Consider the following 23,778-nt stretch of genomic DNA (forward strand, 5'->3'; position numbering starts at 1 on the left):
AGTTTGAATAACAGACAATTACATCCACACACATAATCAGCCCTTAACAGTACTGTCAAATGATGAAATAGTACTTAAATGTGTGTGTTATCAGAAAATTCTAGTGCCATGAAAACATTAAAATAATATAAATAAATAATAAATATTAAAGAAATAATCATACAATTCATATTTTAATTTGTAAATAAATACATGATAATACAGTTATCATGTACTAACCAAGCCTTGCAATAAAGTTTGAAATCTGGTCATGGAAAAAATATAAATATTAACAGGCTGCAGTTGATAGTAATTGAAGTGAAGAATTGAAGGCTGTGAAACAGACAGTTTGCTAAATAATCTTAGGAAATCATTCAGAAGAGGAGTAAGAGGAGCCCTTGTTAGAAATGTGTTTCCAAAGCAACGGACAAATGGTGGGATGCAGTGTTCTCCTTTTAAGTCTTTTTAGTCACAACTCCTACATTCAGTGCTTGCTTCAAAAGCACTCCACTGACAAAGGTTCACTCGCTGTCTTCTTTATTTGTTTTCTTTGTTCAGTTGCTAATTGTCAGCATAAGAGCCTTCAAGTCTGCGCTCAGACTGTCCCAGTCACCTGCACCTGAACTGCACCCCTGGTAACCTATCTTGTTTTGTGCACAGCTTTTGGGCTCTGTTGTCATAGAAATGCACAAACCAACCCTTCATCTGGTATTTTCAGAACAGAACAGTATTATGTTACTGTAAATGAGAGCTCGAATGTCTTTTATGTGGTTTCTTCTCATTGAAAAAATCACACAAACAATTTCACAATTGTAATTTAATTATCTGAGCAATTCAATTATCTAAACACCGCCCTAGTCTTGATTAGTTCAGATAATACAGGTTTTACTGCTTAATAAACATTTTCAAAGTACACTGTTGAATTAGTAGTACCATATTTATATTTATTGCTGTATTTCAAAAACCATTAAAGTACAGTGGCATACAATGTACCAAGATACTATATAATTAATGATAACATACATTTAACAGAAATATTTGTATACAGTGAAAGCACAAAATAACACAAACAAATATTAAGCGACTCTACTTCACTGCAAACTTTTGAAAAGTAAAGCTGACAAAACCTGGAAGTATCCTGTCACCACTCACCTGATCCCACAAGGACTGTGAGGCTGCAGTGGGGTCCTAATATCTGCTGCACAGGACGTGTATTCATAATGTGGTGCCGGGGTAGGACACGGAATCAGATGAATTTATAAGTCAGTATGTCCTGTGTATGTCATCTTGTGCAGTTCTGGTCGCTGAAACTGTGATTTATAATAACAGACGCCCTAATTTACAAAGGTTTGATATGTTTGGGACTGCAAACGATACCCTTAATATTGAATGCAGAGGTGATGTTGAAAGTGGCTTTATATTACCATCAATATGAGAAAATCTAGACTGTAAAACAAGTGTCATTGTAATACATGCTGCAAGCCAGTCACAATTATCAAGAGATCCCTGCTTTAAAGCTTGGGGGGCTATTCCCTCAGTTACTTTATTCTGAGTGGGGATGCTGAACAAAGAATAGTACATTAAGATATTTAAAACTACGCATAGTAGATACACTAGCAGCAGGGTTAAGTAAACATCTCATTTTAATAATGCACTAATTGAGATGAGGCACAGGCTGAATTTTTATCCACAATGACAGCGTGTTAAGCACCTGAGAGACCAACGCTAGGCAACACAAAAGGCAACGCACAAATAAAAGCTCAAAGTTAATAATTTAATGTCATTAACAAATGACAGTATACTTTCTTTTGTTTAGCTATAGTTAAGCACTGCACAATTGAACAATTCCGCTATGGGACTCTATCTAGATCAAAATGGCTCAGTTCAAAGTCCGTGAATTCCTCCACTAGAAAAGCTCTTTCCACATTTGTTGGCAGTGGGGCAATAGTATGTTTCAGTTTGTAGAGCATCACAACTATTAAAACTAGCAGAAACAGTAGCACGCAGACGAAAAGACCGACGTATGTGGAGAAATTTGGCATTTTACTGCTCGAGGTATAAACTTGCGTCACCAAGGTAGGTGCCAGGATGTTAAGACCTGCTATGGTGAGGTTATGCGCGAACGTGGAATAGTTCGGTTCGGTCGTAGATTTAAACAAGTCCATGCAAATGGTATTCATTTTAATCAACATTATTGAACAATATATTTAAAAAGCACTGAAAATGAGAATTGAATACTACACACAAGCTGCAGCACTAACTATTTATAAAAACAAGTGTATTATTATTATTATTATTATTATTATTAATAATAATAATAATAATAATAAATAATAATAATGTGTCTAACGTAAAGAAACAACATTAAAATATGTTAATTGTTTACAGTATATAAAGTTATTTATAAATTAAACACAAATGTAATATATTTGTAGCATAGATGCTAGATCCAGCATCAGTCAATCAAATAGCTTTCGGAAAGGTTTCGAAGATCAATTAATATCCAGCAATGTGGTCTGCAGGTCGGATATCTTTTCTGGGGTTGAATCTATACTATTATCTTTCTACTGCAACGATTAATTACCGAATCTCAATAGAAAAAGTAGAGAACACACACTACGCATTGTTTAGAGAAATCTTATTTCAGGGTCTTCATTCAATGCTACATCTAACTTTTAAAAGTTTAAAAATATTACAGCTTTTATTAAACTGTTACATAAAAACTGTTATTAAAAATATATTTCAAGCTCACATGAGTTGTCTTGATAACCGATAGGACTTTTATTGAATAAACAGTTTAGCCGTTTTTTTTTTTTGTTTTTTTTTTTTTGTTCAGAGAAAAAGTAAACGAGACGTCTTCATATTCCAACAATAAGAATTCCATCAAATATTGGCCTGGTATATCCCGTTTGTGAAGATCGTTGGCAAACCAGCGAACCTCCAGCCAGACACGAACTAAACTATACTCACCATTCACCACGACACAAAAATAGCTCTCCAAGGACGGCTACAGCGAAGCACGCAACAGCGCCATCCAGCAGAGCCGCGAACAGGAGTACGCCGGTGAAAGTCTGACGGGAGAGAGACAGCTAGAGACGGAGAACTGGCTGAGAGACTGCTTATCGGTGACCCCCAGTGAGTCTGCGGTGTAAAAGAGAGAGAGAGACAGCTCTCTCTTTTACATATTTTAAAAATAAAAGTACGTGGAACCTCATCTGGTCTCCCCCGAGTCTGTCTCACCCCCATAGCACAGAACGCTACATTGGTGTTTCAGGAGTGGGATTTGTACAGCGCCTGCCACGAGGGATGAAACAGAAGCAAGAGGGAGAAGATGGCGGACGCGAGAGAGATGAGAGGAGACGAGCTGGGAGCCAGACTGGAGGAGCTGGTGGCTGAGCTGAGGGTCAGGAGCTACCCGAGAATGGGCGCTGCATGGGGAGGAGAGAACATGGAGCGAGGGAGGAGCAAGAACCCTTGGGCGAAAGAGGAAAGAGGGATCAAGATGGCGGAGCTGGGAGACAGACAGACTGCCCCGCAGGCTAAGGGGCACTGCACCATCGTCATCGAGGAAGAAGGAGGTTCTTCGGCCACCGCAAGGACGCCATCGGCCACGGAGTTAGGAGGAGCGCGAGTGCGCGTCAAGGAGGAGGCAGTGTCACCATCGGACACGGCTGCCCTGCAGCAGAATGTCAACAAGGGGGTTTATTACAGCCGTCTGCGGTACAATGGTAAGGCCGATTGGCGAGACTTTGTAAAGCAGTTTGAAATGATGGCAACGATAAACAATTGGACAGACAGAGAGAAAGCCAGTAATTTAATTGCTTGTTTAGAAGAAGAGGCTTTACATTGTTTAACCACTGTCAATCTGAATGGCTGTAGTAGCTGTGGGGCATTGGTTGCTGAACTGAGCATGTGTCTGACAAGGGAGTATGACGTTAAGCCTCGACATGGGCTCCGTGCCGATCATTGGAGAGAGAATATGCGGTGTGGGGGGAACATATTGCAAGGGGCGAGCCGGCAGTCAGTGAAAGCAGGCCGCTATGACGGTAGATCTCCGTGGGAGGCGTACCACGTCAAATTCAGCAGCTCTTACTAATGACTGGGGCCGACGGAGAAAGCAGGACAGTTGGCGGCTGCATTAGAGGGAGAAGCGCTGCAGGTTCTGCTGGACTTGGGCCCAGACGAGGTGGCCCAATACGAGGTGCTAACCGCAGCTCTTGAGCGTCGTTTTGGGAGAGTGGAGCCCGCTGTCGGGTTGCGCCTGCAGCTGGCCAATCGCACTAGAGCTCCCGGAGAGAAACTGGGCGTACTGGCTGCTGAGGTCTGGTACCTGGCCCGGAGGGGGTACCCAACGTTCCCGCCAGCCACCCAGGAGGACCTGGCTGTCGAGGCCTTTGTTCGCGGACTGACCCCGACCGCTCTACGTCAGCAGGTCTGGTTTGCTGCCCCAACCTCCCTAGAGCTCGCCGTGGCTCACGCCGTAGGAGTCGAGGCGGTGCTCGAGGAGGGGGAGTGGGACCATGCCCCTGGGAGTGAGAGTAGTCGGCAGAAGAGGCGGCCTGACCACACACCACCTCGAGCTCGCATGGCCCAAGTAGAAGAAGAGGAGCCGTGCAGTTGCGCACTGTGACTGGAGAGCTAGCCCCCATGCAAGGAAAGGGCAACCTTGCTATTGAAGTGGCTGGACGGACAGTGCACCACCCCGTCTGGGTAGCAGCTGTACAGGACCCCTGCATACTGGGCCTGGACTTCCTGAGCTACACAGGCGGACAGCTAAACCTCCAGACTGGGACACTGCACATACAGGGGAGCCCGGCTTTAGCTTTAGCCTCACCCGTTGGACCGCTTGGTCGGAGTCGGGACCCCTTCGCACGACAGTTTCGGGATCTGCCAAGGACACAACGGACCGCTGCAGTGAGATGGGAGACCTCAGCACACCCCCCGGGCTCCATCATGCGCCAGTCTTATCAGGGACAATACAGCATCTCGACGGCCCCCACTCCGGAAGGAGCTACTGCTTGCGCAGCCGCCTTCAGGTGCCAACGCTTGCCAGCCAACACGGCCAACCTCCGTCCGCAACGCTCGCCAGCCAACACGCCCACCCTCAGGCCGCAACGCTCGTCAGCGTGTACAGCCGTCCTCCTGCAGTTCTGGCGTGGCCCAGGGGAATGCAGCTCTCCCCCAGCCCGGCGCCGCCAACCGCTACCCAAGGGCTACAGGAGGATACTGCCATGCCACGCCCTACTGTCAGGAGTAATTCAGCGTCCCCAGCAATCTCCCCTCTGCCACCAGTCTCCACTGAAGACCCAGCTTTCAGTGCAGTGCACGCAGTCTGGCTCAGGAGCTGCGAAGGGCTTTGCACAGAAGAGCGTCGCCAGCTGTGGGAACTGGTGTACGAGTATCGCCACAGTTTCGCTACCGCCTCGGATGACGTGGGGCGGACACACCTGGTGCAGCCCCAGATCGAGACGGGAGCCGCCCGTCCCATTAAGCAGCGCCCTCGCTGCCAACCACTCGCCCTCCAGGAAGCCACAGAACAGGTGCTGGAGGAGATGAAGGTGGACGGGGATCATTGAGCCATCCGACACCCCCTGGACCTCGCCGGTAGTCTTGGTGCGGAAGAAGGACGGCAAGTGGCGTTTCTGTGTCGATTACCGGTGAGAAGGAGAAGGACTCCTACCCCCTTCCCCGCATCGATGAGTCCCTTGACTTGGTGGCCAGCTCTAGATGATTCTCTTCGCTGGACCTCCGCAGCAGTTACTGGCAGGTTGCGCTGGATCCCTCTGCACGGCCGAAGACTGCCTTCTCCACTGGACGGGGTCTGTGGCAGTTTACTGTGATGCCGTTCGGACTTTGCAACACCCCCCAACATTCGAACGGCTCATGGAAAAGGTGCTAGCCAGAGTACCCCCATCGGAGTGCCTGGTCTACCTGCTGGTCCACGGAGGGACCTTCCAGGACGCCCTGGCATCCCTGCGTGATGTGGTCCGGCAAGTGAGGAGAGCGGGGCTAAAACTGCACTCTGAAAAGTGCCAGCTGATGCACCAGGAGGTCTCATTCCTCAGGCACCGAGTGGGAGCAGAGGGGATCCAGACAGAGGTGGACAAGGTCACCGCAGTGAGCTATTCCCGTCAACCCCCGGCAGGTTAGAAGCTTCCTAGGGCTTGCGTCCTACTACTGCAGGTTTGTGCAGGGCTTTGCCACCATCGCTGCCCCACTGCACCGCCTCCTGAGGAAAGACGAGCCCTTTGAGTGGACCCCGGCATGCCAGGAGGCGTTCGCCTCCCTGCAACATGCGCTGTGCCAGTCCTCGGTGCTGGCTCCCCCGGATGTCCGTTCTCCCTTCCTGCTGGACACGGATGCGAGCAACCAGGGGATCGGGGCTGTCTTATCCCAGCCGGGTCTGGAAGGGGAGCATGTGGTGGCGTATTTTAGCCGGTCGCTCAGCACTGCTAGAGGGGTTCTTCAGCCGGTTCGGGGTCCCTCAAGAGTTGCATTCCAACCAAGGACGCAACTTTGAGTCCCGGGTCTTTGCCGGGATGTGCCGGCGCCTGGGCATCAAGAAGACGCGGACCACCCCTCTGCACCCTCAGAGCGACGGACTGGTGGAGAGATTCAACTTCACGCTGGCCGTGCAACTAGCTGTCACCACCGCCACCCACCAGCGGGACTGGGACACCCACCTGCCTGTTGTGCTGTTGGCCTGCCACTCTGCTGTCCAGGATTCCACCACATGCACCCCCGCCCTGCTGATGCTGGGGCGTGAGCTGCGCACTCCTGCGGAGCTAGCTTTTGGTCGTCCCCCAGATGCCCCCAGTGTACCCCCGGGCCCTGAGTATGCCAGGAGACTACAGGACCGACTGGAATCAGCCCACAGCTTCGCCAGGGACCAGTTGCAGGCCGCTGGTGTACGGCAGATGCGTAACTATGACCTCCAAGTACGGGGGCGCCACTTCACCACCGGGGAGCTCGTGTGGGTCTTCAGCCCTAAGAGACAGTGGGGCCGTTGCCCCAAATTGGACAGCCACTGGCTTACTTGGTCCTTGCCATGTCCTGGAGAGGATTGGGGACGTGGCTACCGGGTGCAGCTACCTCACAGAGGACGCAAGGTAGTGCTGCACCAGGATTGGCTGGCCCCCTACCTGGGACAACGCCCAGCACCCTCTGACCCAGCAGCTCCTGACAGTCCTCTCCTGCCCCCTCCTGATCCACCCTGCCCTAACAGTCCTCCCAAAAATAAAAGTACGTGGAACCTCATCTGGTCTCCCCTGAGTCTGCCTCACCCCCATAGCAGAGAACGCTACTATATATATATATATATATATATATATATATATATATATATATATACTGTGTGTGTGTGTGTGTGTGTATATATATATATATATATATATTGATATATATATTCTATATAAACTTTATATAAATAGGAATACACGCTACTTTCATCACTTGAGTTCTATATATAATTTATTTGTTTTGAAAGGATAACGCTAGCGTTTCATCACGGTTAGTAGGCTATTCTACTCCCTTGCTCCTACACTCGTCCCCGCTTATACTGGAAATAAAAAAAACAGCATCAGCTCTCCGGGAAGCCACATAAAAACAGAACAATTGATATGGGTTTAGAAGAATTGTACTTTACTTGTTCGTTCCCCTAACGTTCTTGGTGTTTTGTCAATGCTTATTTAACAATTAATCTTGTAACATTCATTCATTCATTTATATATATATATGGTTCAGAGGGTTGTCTACTGACTTGACACTCTGCCCTGTGTGGTGAGTAGGTAGGTAGAAAAAAGGAAGTCACATTATTAACAGTGATTAAAAGAAAGCAAACAGTAGACAGTACAGCTACATTGAAAGAGTCAAGCAAATTACTTAATGGAACCCTGCTTCTGTCTCGACACAGATTGGGGCCAGTAATATAGTACATTACTGTGCCATTCATCTTAGCTAGTTGTGCGATATTCAGGTCACAGCTAGCTTAAAAGGATATTGTATACCATCTGCATTGGTTTAGATTTCAACTCTTACCTGTTTAATACTATATCATATTATGTGTGTTATCTGTTACTCTTGCTGTTTCTGTTTAGGTCATTATTTACCAGGTTAACTAACTACTGGTATTTCACTGGGAATTGTGGGGTAAAATAAGCGGACACTTGGACGCAGTGCAAACAATTGCGGCTGCAAAATCCAAATTGCCTAGCAGCCAATTATCTTGCACTGCAGCCTATGTAAGCTTAAGAGCAATGGAAATTACTCAACACGCACAAATAATGAATGAGCTGCAATCATGGTAATGAGGGTCACAATGAGCGTTGCCTGTGCATCGGGTTATTTAGCAGCCGCACTTACAGCCCAGAGGACAGGAGAGTTAGGAGTACAGAGAGCAGTAGGTGCTGTATGAGATTTGTGGAGCACGAAAATCAAACCAAACAAACAAGTGTCAGAGGAATGGCAGCAAAGTCTTGGCAAACGGAAAAGAAAATACGTTTTCTGAGGTGGACCTGAGAGTCCTTACAGCTGAGGTCATGCAGCATGAAATTGAGTTATTTGAAAAGCCTCAGCCAACATTAGTTATGCTACCAAAGAGGCCATATGGTCCTCTATAGTGGAGAAAGTCAATGCTGTCGGTGTTACCACAGTCAACCAGGTGATGAAAAGGTGAAATTCAGCTATTAGGTCTAGGATGACCTGTGGCGTGGGACCACCTCACCATTACCACCGCATCCCATTTCTTACAGTAGAACTTGTCATGCAGCCGCACCGTGTACCCTAAGCCAAGTAGCTTTATATATGTAAAACTAGTGTGACGTACGCCTCCAATCAGCCACCGGGGATAACACCAACAGCACGACAGGACTGGAAATATGCCAGCTGGCTAAACTTCAAAAAAGGCTGAACCAATCTTAATCCAGCATGGTGCTGTTCAAACCTTGAATCAGACCCATTACTTACTTCAGGAGCTTTTCACAAAGCAATCAGATGCCAGGTCTCCCCATGTTCTATCTATATCTGAAAAGCTGTGTTTTGCTTTTTTTGTTGTTTGTTTTTTCAATTTGCTGTATCTATTTACTTCACTTCCCTGAAATGGAAAATACATTTCAAATTTGGGGAGAAAAAAAAAACAATCCAACCCTGTTTTTATGGGAAATAAGTACCAGCTTCCTCTAGTGTTGAAAGAGGGTATAGATGGCACATGCTGTGTAAACTGCTCATGGAATCAGTTAAACATTTTTATAAAACTACAAAAACAACATCTCCTGGTTAAAAAAAAAAAAAAAAAAAAAAAAAAAATCCACAACAATAAAGCTCTACTGAGCAAGTTTTAATATCATAATAAAGTCAGATATTCACATCTCATTTGTACAAGGACACTTTGACTGAGCTAGCCTACAGCAAACGTGACAGGCAAGAAGAAGTGAAGTGCAGCTGAAGAGCACTAGCAAGAGCAGCCTCGGAATGAGTGCAGAATCAGAACTGCCTCTGCACTGCGTCCTGATCATGCATCTAGCTGAGTGCAGAATCAGCACTACCTCTGCACTGCGTCCTGATCATGCAGAATCAGAACTGCTTCTGCACTGAGTCCTGATCATGCATCTAGCTGAGTGCAGAATCAGAACTGCTTCTGCACTGAGTCCTGATCATGCATCTAGCTGAGTGCAGAATCAGAACTGCTTCTGCACTGAGTCCTGATCATGCATCTAGCTGAGTGCAGAATCAGAACTGCTTCTGCACTGAGTCCTGATCATGCATCTAGCTGAGTGCAGAATCAGAACTGCTTCTGCACTGCGTCCTGATCATGCAGAATCAGAACTGCCTCTGCACTGAGTCCTGATCATGCAGAATCAGAACTGCCTCTGCACTGAGTCCTGATCATGCAGCTGAGTGCAGAATCAGAACTGCTTCTGCACTGAGTCCTGATCATGCATCTAGCTGAGTGCAGAATCAGAACTGCTTCTGCACTGCCTGATCTGAGTGAGTGCAGAATCTGATCATGCATCTAGCTGAGTGCAGAATCAGAACTGCTTCTGCACTGAGTCCTGATCATGCATCTAGCTGAGTGCAGAATCAGAACTGCTTCTGCACTGCGTCCTGATCATGCAGAATCAGAACTGCCTCTGCACTGCGTCCTGATCATGCAGAATCAGAACTGCCTCTGCACTGAGTCCTGATCATGCATCTAGCTGAGTGCAGAATCAGAACTGCTTCTGCACTGAGTCCTGATCATGCATCTAGCTGAGTGCAGAATCAGAACTGCCTCTGCACTGCGTCCTGATCATGCATCTAGCTGAGTGCAGAATCAAAACTGCTTCTGCACTGAGTCCTGATCATGCATCTAGCTGAGTGCAGATTCAGAACTACCTCTGCACTGCGTCCTGATCATGCAGAGTGCATCAGAACTGCTTCTGCACTGAGTCCTGATCATGCATCTAGCTGAGTGCAGAATCAGAACTGCCTCTGCACTGAGTCCTGATCATGCAGAATCAGAACTGCTTCTGCACTGAGTCCTGATCATGCATCTAGCTGAGTGCAGAATCAGAACTGCCTCTGCACTGAGTCCTGATCATGCATCTCAGAACTGCTTCTGCACTGAGTCCTGATCATGCATCTGCACTGAGTCAGAACTGATCATGCACTGAGTCCTGATCATGCAGAATCAGAACTGCTTCTGCACTGAGTCCTGATCATGCATCTAGGTGAGTGCAGAATCAGAACTGCTTCTGCACTGAGTCCTGATCATGCAGAATCAGAACTGCTTCTGCACTGAGTCCTGATCATGCATCTAGGTGAGTGCAGAATCAGAACTGCCTCTGCACTGAGTCCTGATCATGCAGAATCAGAACTGCCTCTGCACTGAGTCCTGATCATGCATCTAGCTGAGTGCAGAATCAGAACTGCTTCTGCACTGAGTCCTGATCATGCATCTAGCTGAGTGCAGAATCAGAACTGCTTCTGCACTGAGTCCTGATCATGCATCTAGCTGAGTGCAGAATCAGAACTGCTTCTGCACTGAGTCCTGATCATGCATCTAGCTGAGTGCAGAATCAGAACTGCCTCTGCACTGAGTCCTGATCCTGATCAGTGCAGAATCAGAACTGCCTTCTGCACTGAGTCCTGATCATGCATCTAGAGTGAGTGCAGAATCAGAACTGCTTCTGCACTGAGTCCTGATCATGCATCTAGCTGAGTGCAGAATCAGAACTGCTTCTGCACTGAGTCCTGATCATGCATCTAGCTGAGTGCAGATTCAGAACTACCTCTGCACTGAGTCCTGATCATGCAGAATCAGAACTGCCTCTGCACTGAGTCCTGATCATGCATCTAGGTGAGTGCAGAATCAGAACTGCTTCTGCACTGCGTCCTGATCATGCAGAATCAGAACTGCCTCGGCACTGAGTCCTGACTGCATCTAGAGTGCAGAATCAGTCCTGATCATGCATCTAGCTGAGCACTGCAGAATCAGAACTGCCTCTGCACTGAGTCCTGATCATGCATCTAGGTGAGTGCAGAATCAGAACTGCTTCTGCACTGCGTCCTGATCATGCAGAATCAGAACTGCCTCGGCACTGAGTCCTGATCATGCATCTAGCTGAGTGCAGAATCAGAACTGCCTCTGCACTGAGTCCTGATCATGCATCTAGCTGAGTGCAGAATCAGAACTGCTTCTGCACTGAGTCCTGATCATGCATCTAGCTGAGTGCAGAATCAGAACTGCCTCTGCACTGCGTCCTGATCATGCAGAATCAGAACTGCCTCTGCACTGAGTCCTGATCATGCATCTAGCTGAGTGCAGAATCAGAACTGCCTCTGCACTGAGTCCTGATCATGCATCTAGCTGATGCAGAATCAGAACTGCTTCTGCACTGAGTCCTGATCATGCATCTAGGTGAGTGCAGAATCAGAACTGCTTCTGCACTGAGTCCTGATCATGCAGAATCAGAACTGCTTCTGCACTGAGTCCTGATCATGCATCTAGCTGAGTGCAGAATCAGAACTGCTTCTGCACTGAGTCCTGATCATGCATCTAGGTGAGTGCAGAATCAGAACTGCTTCTGCACTGAGTCCTGATCATGCATCTAGCTGAGTGCAGAATCAGAACTGCCTCTGCACTGAGTCCTGATCATGCAGAATCAGAACTGCTTCTGCACTGAGTCCTGATCATGCATCTAGGTGAGTGCAGAATCAGAACTGCCTCTGCACTGAGTCCTGATCATGCATCTAGCTGAGTGCAGAATCAGAACTGCTTCTGCACTGAGTCCTGATCATGCATCTAGCTGAGTGCAGAATCAGAACTGCTTCTGCACTGCAGTCCTGATCATGCATCTAGAACTGAGTGCAGAATCAGAACTGCTCATGCATCTAGCAATCAGAACTGCAGATCATGCAGAATCAGAACTGCCTCTGCACTCATCATGCATCTAGCTGAGTGCAGAATCAGAACTGCCTCTGCACTGAGTCCTGATCATGCATCTAGCTGAGTGCAGAATCAGAACTGCTTCTGCACTGAGTCCTGATCATGCATCTAGCTGAGTGCAGAATCAGAACTGCCTCTGCACTGAGTCCTGATCATGCATCTACCTGAGTGCAGAATCAGAACTGCCTCTGCACTGAGTCCTGATCATGATCATGCAGAATCAGAACTGCCTCTGCACTGAGTCCTGATCATGCATGAACTGCCTCTGCACTGAGCATCTGAGTGCAGAATCAGAACTGCCTCTGCACTGAGTCCTGATCATGCATCTAGCTGAGTGCAGAGATCAGAACTGCCTCTGCACTGAGTCCTGATCATGCATCTAGCTGAGTGCAGAATCAGAACTGCTTCTGCACTGCGTCCTGATCATGCAGAATCAGAACTGCCTCTGCACTGCGTCCTGATCATGCATCTAGCTCAGAACTGCTTCTGCACTGAGTCCTGATCATGCAGAATCAGAACTGCTTCTGCACTGCACTGCAGAATCAGAACTGCCTCTGCACTCATGCAGAATCAGAACTGCCTCTGCACTGCGTCCTGATCATGAATCTAGCTGAGTGCAGAATCAGAACTGCCTCTGCACTGAGTCCTGATCATGCAGAATCAGAACTGCTTCTGCACTGAGTCCTGATCATGCATCTAGCTGAGTGCAGAATCAGAACTGCCTCTGCACTGAGTCCTGATCTTGCATCTAGCTGAGTGCAGAATCAGAACTGCTTCTGCACTGAGTCCTGATCATGCATCTAGCTGAGTGCAGAATCAGAACTGCTTCTGCACTGCGTCCTGATCATGCAGAATCAGAACTGCCTCTGCACTGCATCCTGATCATGCAGAATCAGAACTGCCTCTGCACTGCGTCCTGATCATGAATCTAGCTGAGTCCTGTTCATGCATCTTGATGCATGTTAGGTTTTACCTCCTTAATTCAGGTACATTGTGTGTGAAAAACAAAACTACACAAATTACCCATTTTTTTACAAAATGTACTTTAATTGATTAACTGGTTTCTTGAAGGCGTCCTGTATTGTTATGGGCTCACAAAGAAAGAAACTAGACCATTTGCAATTACTGCATTACAAGTATACTTAAAACCCTGTGTGCAACAGTATAAAATGGGAAAGGCACCGCAAAATGTAATAAAGCACAGTAAAAGCATTGGTAAATAACAATACTGTAGGGCAATGTTGAGACTAAGGTTAATCATGGAAAGAAGCAGTAAATATTTAGTATACAAACTGAAAACACTAAGCAAACTGAAATAGTGAAAAACTTCTACAATAAAAAAAAAAAAACACAGTTTCACTAAACTAAAAGAAGTATCATTTTTTTTTTTAATTTTTTTTTTTGCTTTGCTATTTGTGGTGCAGGATGCCACATGAGTGGTATGGACATTTATATCACAGTTAATCTAATAAAAAGGATGAAATCTTCAATACAGTAACACAACTGGGTACAGGTCTGGAATACACTTATCTAAACTATGAGGAACTGGAATTCCTTAATGATTGCTGATTAATGATTTATCCACTGGGGGCAGTGTTGCAGAGGTTCCAGGTTACTGGTTACACTCTGCTTGACTAGCAGTACTTACATGTACACGTTTGCGAGGCCATGGGATGCTTTTAACTTCAGGGTTTTAAAAAGCATCAGGATTTTTATGACTGAAAGACTATAATATAAATTAATTTAAACAAGAAGGATGTACTCAGATGACCGTGGCGTTTCATGCCTATACCCAAATGCTTTATTTAACAAACCCAAATTCACACGGAAACATAGAAATAAGTAAAAATCTATCTGTCAAAACCAAATTCACAAAGAAGCAAAAAAAAAAAAAAAAAAAAAGCCTAATAAGCACTTCCTACAACAGACAATTAATAAAAATAATAATAATTTGCAGACAGTAGCACTTTGTCTATTACCAGTCTGATAACATGGAATATGTAAATGTAATGTTATAGTACAACATCTATAATTTAAAGCCATCCTGAAATCGCGTGATGCTTGGACACACATTTCAGTAATGGGTAGCAGATCACATATTTTAGTTAACTGGGGAATCAAGCCTGCCATACATCAGCTGTTTTTAGAATTCTCATTACACTGAATGCTACAATCCGCTAACCCCCATAATTCTTTAACCTTCATTTGTCAGAAGGAATACAATACTACTCCTTGCCTTGACAATATACTCATACCAGCTTGAAGAGTACACTTTGTAGTCCCAAGGGCGAACGGTTTTATGTCCAGATTCAGCTGATACTATTTAAAGGTATCACCTAAAAACTCTTGTTGTCCAACCCATTTACACACATACATTTTAGAGTTCCTTAAAAATGTGTCAAACTGCATCAAGCTTACTCTAGTTATATAAGAACACCCTGAGCCCAGTTTCACCAATGTACCTTGATAATCATGACCTGATTGTGGGGTAGCTTTGTGAGTCTGACTAAGTTAAACCCATCAACCAGATTAGGTTTGTGAGCCGAGCTGGATTCAAACCTTCGAGCCTCCAGAGGTGAAAGGCTATTGCATTAACCTACAGCACCCCCTAGTGGTACTGGCCATGCCTATGCAGTTTGACACACATATTACTGGTCGGTATCACTTTTTATGCCTTTCATCAGAAATATCAATTTCAACACTGTTTCCTGGGTTGTAGTTCAGTTTCACTCCAATGGCTGAGTTGCAATGAGGTCATGTGATGGACTGCACAGGAAGTGATTTGACAGCATGAAGAAACAGTAAAAAAATGGATGGATGGATCTACAGCTTGTACTTGTAAAATCTGTATATTGAATTGAAGCACAGGGGACACAAAAACAAACTGTTCCACAGGCTCACAATTAGAAAAGTGAAACAGGCTAAAGACGAATAAAGTACATGTATTTAAAATAAACAACCTTCTTTTGGCTGCCTCATAAAATCGTGGCTCCATAACCTCAAACACTGAACCATAAACCAAGAACTCCAAGGAAGTAGATGTTAGCTAATGTTTTCTTATACTTCACTCACCTGAGAAGACAATTTTAATTTAAAATTATAGGACAGGGGCACCATCATTTAAATATAACACTGTGTAACAATTTATTTTTATTTTTTTTTGTTCCTGGGTAGTAAGCGTAAGTAAGTGAGCAGTTTTTCGAGATTTACGATTATACTGTATTTACAGTATAATCATAAATCTCAAAAAACTACTCACTTCTAAATCTTTTGTAGTCATTTTTGTATTACTCTAGTATAAATACATGTTAATTTGGATTCATACGTTGTTTTTTTCTGACTTTATGTGAACGAAAAGACACACATTTGCCCATTTTCCCATTGGAAAGTGATATTTTGAAATATCACTGTCCTGGTCACAAAAGCAAAGTTTGTGGGGAATAATAGCCATTTTCTATACTTTTGAGGCATAAACAATTAGGAAATAACACTTACTACCCAGGAACAAAAATTGTGTTACATTGTGTAATCAGAGGGTTAGTTTGACTTCCACTGATTTACAAAAGGTTTTATTTTCCAATGGCAAATTTACCCAAAATTATATTAAGAAAAAAGATTATTAAAGAAACAGGTTTATGAGTTGTTAATGTCTGGTTTTGATACCTGAACAATGGTTTATGCCAAGATGTCGTGGGATCAATTAGATATATAGCTTTACATCTCAACTGCACACAGACCCCTCTACAGATAAGAGAATCAATTCCCTCCAATTGTATTGAGTGGCACTCAGACTGGACTATGGAAACTGATACAGATAATTTCAATCCTTCCTTCCAACTACTTCACTTGGAACACTGGAATCTCTGTATAACTCATAAGACATTTTCATACAGTAAAAATGTGCATCACTTTTCTTGAAAGCAATGTCAAACCTGAATCACACAGATTAACTGGTCTTTATCCCATTGTGAAAAGTGGTGCACATTTTGCCTGGTACTGTATTAGGAAGCCAGTCCACGTTGGGTCCTTGCGTCTTTCTCACAGATCACTTTTATCATGGGTGATGGGGACCTTTTTCTGGATTTCTTCGTCAGATGTAAAATCCTCTGCTCTGTCCCTTCTTTCAGTCTCCAGTTCATTCATCTTCTTTTTCCTTCCCTTGCTCTTCTTTTTGTTTTTCTCCTTGCCATTATTTGTTCCTTCCTTCTTTTTCTTTTTCTTCTTTTCATCAATAGCTGCTGTTTCCCCTTTTTTCGCAGTCCAAACTTCTTTCAAGCACTCTGAAATGTGAAAATAAGTTAATCATTTGAACACAGTTAACCGTACATTAAATTATAGCAATTTCAGATTTGTCCAAAGAGTAACTGTGACAGAAATACAATGATTCTTGGTTGTAAATCACCCTCCCCACCTGTGAGGACGCTAAGCAGTGAGAACAGAGTTCCTTGGACGGGCTGGTCTGACAGTTCTTTCCCAGGGTTCAAGGGAAGTCAGCCAGCCAGGAAGGGGGCGAGACTCCATTGCAATAACACAATGACCTGAAAGGGAAACGACGTGGCAGCCACAGATTGGAGAGGTAGTTGCACTCGTTTACCAAGGGGTCATGCGTGACAGCATAAAAGGGGAGAATCGTAATCTGTTCCTTCACATTGGTTTACTGTGAGTAGAACCGAGAAGGACAGTGAAAGTAAACCAGAAACTAAAATTGTGAGTGTTGTTTTGTTTGTTTGTAATTGTCTTGTACGTTACTAGACAGCTAACACAACACTGCAGCACTGTCACAAATATAAACTTGTATCACCCACCACAAGCACTACTGCACGCACCCACGACTGGTGACTGTGTCTGTATTACTGTGGGGCGGATACTGTTTATTATTTGGGACTCTCTTTTCTTGTGTTATTTACCCCATGCTGTACACATTGGTGTGTACTGCCAAGGAATTACTGTTTGGTCGTCAGACCTGGAATCTCCAAAAAAAACATTTCCAAACCTGATTACAATTCTCTGTCTGCTTCTTTCATGCACTGCTTCACTCATGCACCTGTTGCCACTTTGACCAGCAATTTTTGGAATAAACTTGTCTCAGAGGATCGTATTCAAAAAAGTTGGGTGGGCATTTGAAAACAATAAAAAAAATAATAGCAAGTTTTTTAAACCTTTAATAATAATTAAATAGTCATAAAAAAAGTTGGTTCTTATTAAATTTAGTGTTCAAGAGGTGCAGGACAAAGGCACTGGATACAGTGTTACACCAAAATTTTGCTTCCAATGAAAAATTGTGCATGTGTTCCATAACTGAGAAGCTTAAAACAGGTGCACCCATTTGTTTTTACTATGTTCAGAAAAATCTTAAATAAGGCATCTGCAAGCGAGAAAGCACAACTGAATCCTGACCTGAACCCCCCCTTCCTGCCATTCAGTCCTGTGCCTCTCTACAAATTCTGTGCTAGTTTTTCAGAAATGACCACTGGAGGCATGCAACAAATTCCTGTCTCTTATGCACTTCACATGCAGCCAAGGAATGCTTTCAGCCTCATTACCTTGGTTTTCCCCCTTCAGTACATGCTTTTCACACAGGTAAGTGGTGAGATCCTCATCCTGATGTTTCCTATACCAGTCTTCAATGACATCTTCATACTTCTCCACCATCACATCACACTGCAGCAAAAAATAGGCAAACAATTATTGAAAAAATCTAGTGTTCATGGTGCAAGCAGGCAGGCAGGCTCTACGAGAGCTTCCCCTCACAGCTCTGCAAGCGAAACAGAGCACCATAACCCTTTGTGGTCCTATGTCGGACCAGGTCCGACATTACAATTTTTCCTTTTCTCACCAATATCAAAAAGAAGTCAAGCACAGGCATCTAGTCATTTTTTCTCTGGAAAAAGCAGAGAAAACCTTTCAATGGTCGGGTGAGGCCAGAAAAAAAAGCGACGGCCCTGCTCCACAGACCTAACACAGACATAAAAAAACAAGATAGCTGCTTCTGCATTTAGCGCTCAAATAATATTAAGGACATTTGCAGAGCTTTTTGAGATAGTATAGTAATATAATAATGACTTGTTTCGCATTATTGAGGAGTTTGGTGATAAAATGAGTGGAGAGGATTTATCAGTATGCAATACTATGAACAGGTATGTAATAAATACAGCGAACAAGCGGTGGGGCTTTGTTTGGAGGGGCAGTTAAATCTGTTTTATTGTGAAAAAAAATACTTTTAAAACAGCATGTGTAAAATAAACAGCGCGTATGAAAATAAATTGGACCCGACGTGCCTGACAGGCACTGAATAAATGGACCGCTAAGGGTTAATCCTGCCACTGTAAAAAATTGTGTTTTTGGAAATGCACAGGATGTCTAACTACACAATAAACACCTGGCAAATGTTTCCTCCCCCATTAATACTGTAAGCACGTCACTTACTATAAGAACAGAGAAGTGAAAGATGTGCATAGGAAGGCCTGTGCTTCAGAAGATCTTATTAGAGACACGACTGCAGTTCTTTTTAAAAGTGAAGATCAGGCGCTCAAAGCAGAAGTGAAACCGGCTTTCATATTCTAACTGCATGTTATAAATATCACGGCTCATATCAGCCAGACAGGTTCATTATCTCGGCTTTAAAACAACCACACCATTATACATGTTTCCCATAGCAAACACATTGCAAAGTGTTAAAAAAAAAAAGCACAGAAAGGTATGGTAAAGCATAGGTGAGCATTGTAAACCACAGAGAGATCTGGTAAAAAAAAATATTTGAGTTTATAGTAGCATTAAAAAGATTCTAGCTAATAAAATAAAACCAAACATTATATATATATACATTTTTTAGGGCTACTGATTTTCTACGATCGCGGGATCGTAGACGGAATTGCGGAATTAGACAACACAGTATCTCAGGGACTTAAATAATAAAATAATAAAACAATGAATTCAATAGATTTATGTAAAATTACGTTGTCAATTCTTAATAAAAATTGGTAAAAAGGAATTGCTCATTTTGAAAAACAGAATTTGCCAAACCCAAGAATTGAAAATTAGGAGCCATAATATATATATATAGACAGATAGATAGATAGATAGATATCAGTTTTTATGCCTTAATTTCAGGCAGTCATACTTCCACTTCCTAGGTCACTGGAGAGTGAAATTCTCTCCACCCCTTCAACATCCAAGTTCCACAATTGTGGTGTCAGCTCAGCAGCATTCAGTTTACAATGAAGACAGCAAACAGCCTGAGAGCTGCAGTTCAGTGTAGAGTCGCTGAATCTCAAAAGGTTCATGTAACTAGCATAAGCATGCAAAATCCCGTAGCTCCCAGAGAGCCGCATATCAAACCTAAAATGTTTATCTAGAACTCACTAGGGGAAAGAGAGACATGCTTCTTCCTCGCTAGTATAAACACCTGGCCCTGAAGGAATTGCACTCACCTGCTTCTTCAGGTCTGCTACCTCTGCAGACGTCTCGTTCCACAGTTCATATGGGATGTCCATCACCACCTTCACTCCCTTGTGCACTAAATTGTGTAACGTCTGGAAGGTCTCCGCCATTCCCTGCAAACAAATGAGAGAATCTGGCAGTCAGTTAAGCGCTATGTATAAAACCTGAGAGCTTTGACAATACGTCCCAGGTGTGCTTGAGCTGGACCCCAATGACTGCTGGACAGCCTTGATCCCCAAACTACTTCAAGCACATTTATGAAATCTAAGGCCAGTTTCAGAAGCATGCAAGTAATTACCACATATATTCAGTGCTCCAGATAAGGTTTTGGGTCATTGAGTAATTTACTCTCCAATTTAGACACTATGGGGTAGATGTACTAAATAGTTGAGTCTGTCACAATCGTTGCAAACCACATGCAAACCAGTAGGAAGCGTAGCGTGAAATGTACTAAACAAACCCAACACTGTTAGCATCATTTTATTGAATGCTTTGCAGCCGCAGTTCTTATTTGCACTTTAGCCATAAATGGATATTGATTCTGGGCGTTCCTGCAGACATTTGCAAAAACAGGGTGGAGATAGTGCAAATGAGGGATCAAAAATATTGTAATGAGACGTACTAAAGCTGCAAGCAATTCCAACACTTACGATTGCATCAATTTGTTAAGAACTTTTCGTAGACAGATGAAATGGTAACCGTATAAGTCCAGAGATGATAGACAAAGAGAAGGAGAAGTGATACCTTTTATTGGACTAATTAAATAATAATTATTCACAAGCTTTCAAGACCTCAAAGGTCTCTTCTTCAGTGAAAGTAGGAAAGAGAGATTGAATCAGTATTTCAAACGATACTGATTATGCACTACCTAGATTTCAATAGACAAAGGAAGTGTTTATAATCTGCTGCGGTTGTTTCAGTGATTCCACTAAGGTGATATAAAACAGGACCATGAATCTCATACATACCTTTGCAAATCGATTGCTTCCTGTTCTTTCTTTGTGTAAATTATAATGCATGAGCCTCTGACAAATTGTCTCCATTACTTCTATGAATCTGATATCACTGAGGAAAAATGAAGAATTAACAATCAACTTACATAAAGGCTATCCGAATATTTCTTACCTTTCCTAATATGTACTTTATTCCCAGTGCAATATCCTGTTTGCTCTCTGCTGTCGTTTCTGCTTACATCACTGTTTGCCATGATTACTAACATTCCAGGAAAATACCTTGAGACTGATTGTGAGGAAACCAGGTGGGGAAGCATCTTTGTGCTACACTGTCCTCTGAAGCATTGTGCAGTGAAGCCTGTGCAACACTGATATGCTTCCCCACCTCACCTTCTCAGAATCTAACACCCCTAATGTAAAATGTGCTAGAGTAACAGGATTTAAAAGACTTACGATTTGACATATTTTATCGGAATCCCTTTTTTTTCCTCCATGTAGTCATACTTTGTGTCAATCACTTCTTTGGTTTTTCCTGTTTCTTCAAATGCAGATTTCATTTCGACTGTGACGTACTTGCACACTGAAAAAGAAAACATTCTGAATTTGCTGAAACTATTTACTAACCAAACACTGAACTGAATTCCTCAAGTGACAAATATGAACAAATATTTTATTAATTTAATATACTGAAGAAACTACCTTTGTCCTGCACTGTAAACCCAAACGCATTTTAATTATTCACTGTTGTACATACTTTAAATGCTCAAAAAACACAAGTGTAACTAAAGCAATAGTATACTGCACCTGTCCAAATGCACTTCACAGGCATACAGTCGGTCACCTTACCATAAAGTACCAGCTCTAGAGAGATGTTTATTGCAGTAGGAACTAGTAGATACTGTGAATTTCAATAAATACTAAAATACTGCATAATATTTATGTTTAATTCTTAAACACTGTTCTCAAACGCTTTACATTTTGTACAAATAAGAAACTAGACTGTCTGCCTGGCATCTGCAGATGAAGACAATTTGTTTTAATTTATCGGTTCCCCAGTTTCATTTCACCTTCCCTTGAAAGAGAAAAGTTTAACATCCGAGGTATTGCTGAGTTATGTGACTTGCTCAAAATTAACAATAAAGTAAATGTACCCGTTTTCCTTTAAGTGGCAACTTTAAATTCGAATCGGTTATTACCAGTACAAATTTTACTGTCGATGAGAAGCCCCAAAAGACAGCTGTGAGCAGTTTCATCGGGTCCGAAGAAAGAGAAATACTTCTATTTTATTGACTAAGTTTAGAAAAAATGAAATGGGTTGTTATATTAAGAATGTGTTTTGTGCAGCTACTGGCAGCAGAATCAGCTGCCTTAGTGCCATCCAACTGGTTTGTAATGATTTAAATTGGTTAAATAATGTATAGACATTCAACGTAAAAAATATACATTTGCAACTATTGGAACGACATTACATTTGCCCGGTTTTGTCCGGTTATCTTTCTGTCATGGTAGAACACCGCATGAAACCTACATACAGTGCATAAGTGTGTGATACGCTGAAATTACACATCACATAGCGACACAGTACAGGATTAGTAGAACTGTATCTATCTTATTTGATTTGCCCAGCATTTGCTCGCCATTATACCAAAACATCCGAACATAATAAGATGCGTTCTGCAATATTTATATGCGTCTCAGATGTTTCAATACATCTCTATGCAAAACCCATCAGACGTGTAAACAGCCCACATCATATATACATGACTATATATCATTTCATGATTGCACAATAAAATGAATACGGTTGATCGAAAATGTAAGTTTAATATACCTTCACATTTATTGGGTAGTTTAACCCAATCCTCGTCATCGTTTGTCTTTGCTAGTGCTGAAGCAGGTATCAGAAGAAATAAAAACACAACAAGTAGTGTCTGCATAGTGCAGAATAAAACGGTAAATCGGCACCTTCCTCTCTACTTCTTGGATTACGAAGAAAGCTCACTAATGTTTTCTGAAATGTACTCCAGCCGCACAACAGAAAACACACTCCACCCTGCCAGCCAACGGGAGGACACGCAGTGTAGGCTCAGACCAATCGCGACGCACATAGCCAGGGAGCAAGCGCAGTTTCCCGTTCAATATTTTCTGAGAGGAAGTTGCTGGAACAGGGGGCGGTATGTTTGTGGGTGAGGGGTATCCAAACGTTTTGCGAAACGTTAGTATAAGTAAGGTGAAACAATATATTTAGCCTCTCCACTTTTTTTCGTTTATTATTTATGTATTATACCTCGTTGTGTTTGGCATTGGTTTGCTTTAAAATCTTTAAAATAAAATATAAAAATGGGCCACATTTCTAAACAATCACAATAAATTCACCCTGCACGAACATACTGGTTTTACCAAGGTCTGCACCGTGACTAACACTAGTAACACAGTAAGAAAAAACGTTAAGCGAATGTGAACTTGACAGGCGGTCTGAGAGACGACTGCACGAAATATTAATACTTAAATATAGCCATTTCTTTATTACCCGCAAAAATATCTGAAGGAAGAGAGTATAAGACCATAATTAAAAGAAAAAAGGTAAGGAAGAGAGAGGATCAGACCCTTACTAAAAATTAAATATTGTTGGGTTTCAAAATTGCCGCGGGGCGAGGTATGATACAGGCCCGGTTTTTGGGATGGAACCACATAACAGTCTCGCGTTTTGATTGGTCCGTGTCTGTCACATGAGGATGTCGTCACACGAGTGGTAAAGCTTGCAGGCATTTTTAACATTACGATCAGAGAGGAAGAGAGCGAGAGACCTGAGTTTCACAACCTTTCAATTAAAATATAACGTGGTATTTTGCTGTACTAATATAACAAACTATCGATTATTACGTTATGTGAATTATCATGTTATGCATGAATGCAAGATTTTTTTTTTTTTTTTTCTCTAGTGGTGTACTTTTTTCTTTCAAACCGCATATTATAATCGTT

The 23,778-nt window shown here is 43.1% G+C and overlaps 1 protein-coding gene across 1 annotated transcript; it reads right to left on the reverse strand.

Moving 5' to 3' along the window:
* Nucleotides 1–15,854: 15,854 nt before the first annotated feature.
* Nucleotides 15,855–22,845, reverse strand: LOC121318654 (protein canopy homolog 3-like). The gene is made up of 6 exons (XM_041255560.1): nt 22,628–22,845; nt 21,250–21,376; nt 20,812–20,908; nt 19,834–19,956; nt 17,947–18,064; nt 15,855–16,683 (listed from the first exon to the last, which is right to left on the reverse strand). The coding sequence occupies exons 1-6, from the start codon at nt 22,731–22,733 to the stop codon at nt 16,442–16,444; spliced, it is 813 nt and encodes a 270-aa protein (XP_041111494.1). The 5' UTR covers nt 22,734–22,845; the 3' UTR covers nt 15,855–16,441.
* Between the last annotated feature and the right edge of the window lie 933 nt (nt 22,846–23,778).

The sequence above is a fragment of the Polyodon spathula genome, chromosome 7, assembly GCF_017654505.1.
Source record: "Polyodon spathula isolate WHYD16114869_AA chromosome 7, ASM1765450v1, whole genome shotgun sequence".
Taxonomy (NCBI): domain Eukaryota; kingdom Metazoa; phylum Chordata; class Actinopteri; order Acipenseriformes; family Polyodontidae; genus Polyodon; species Polyodon spathula.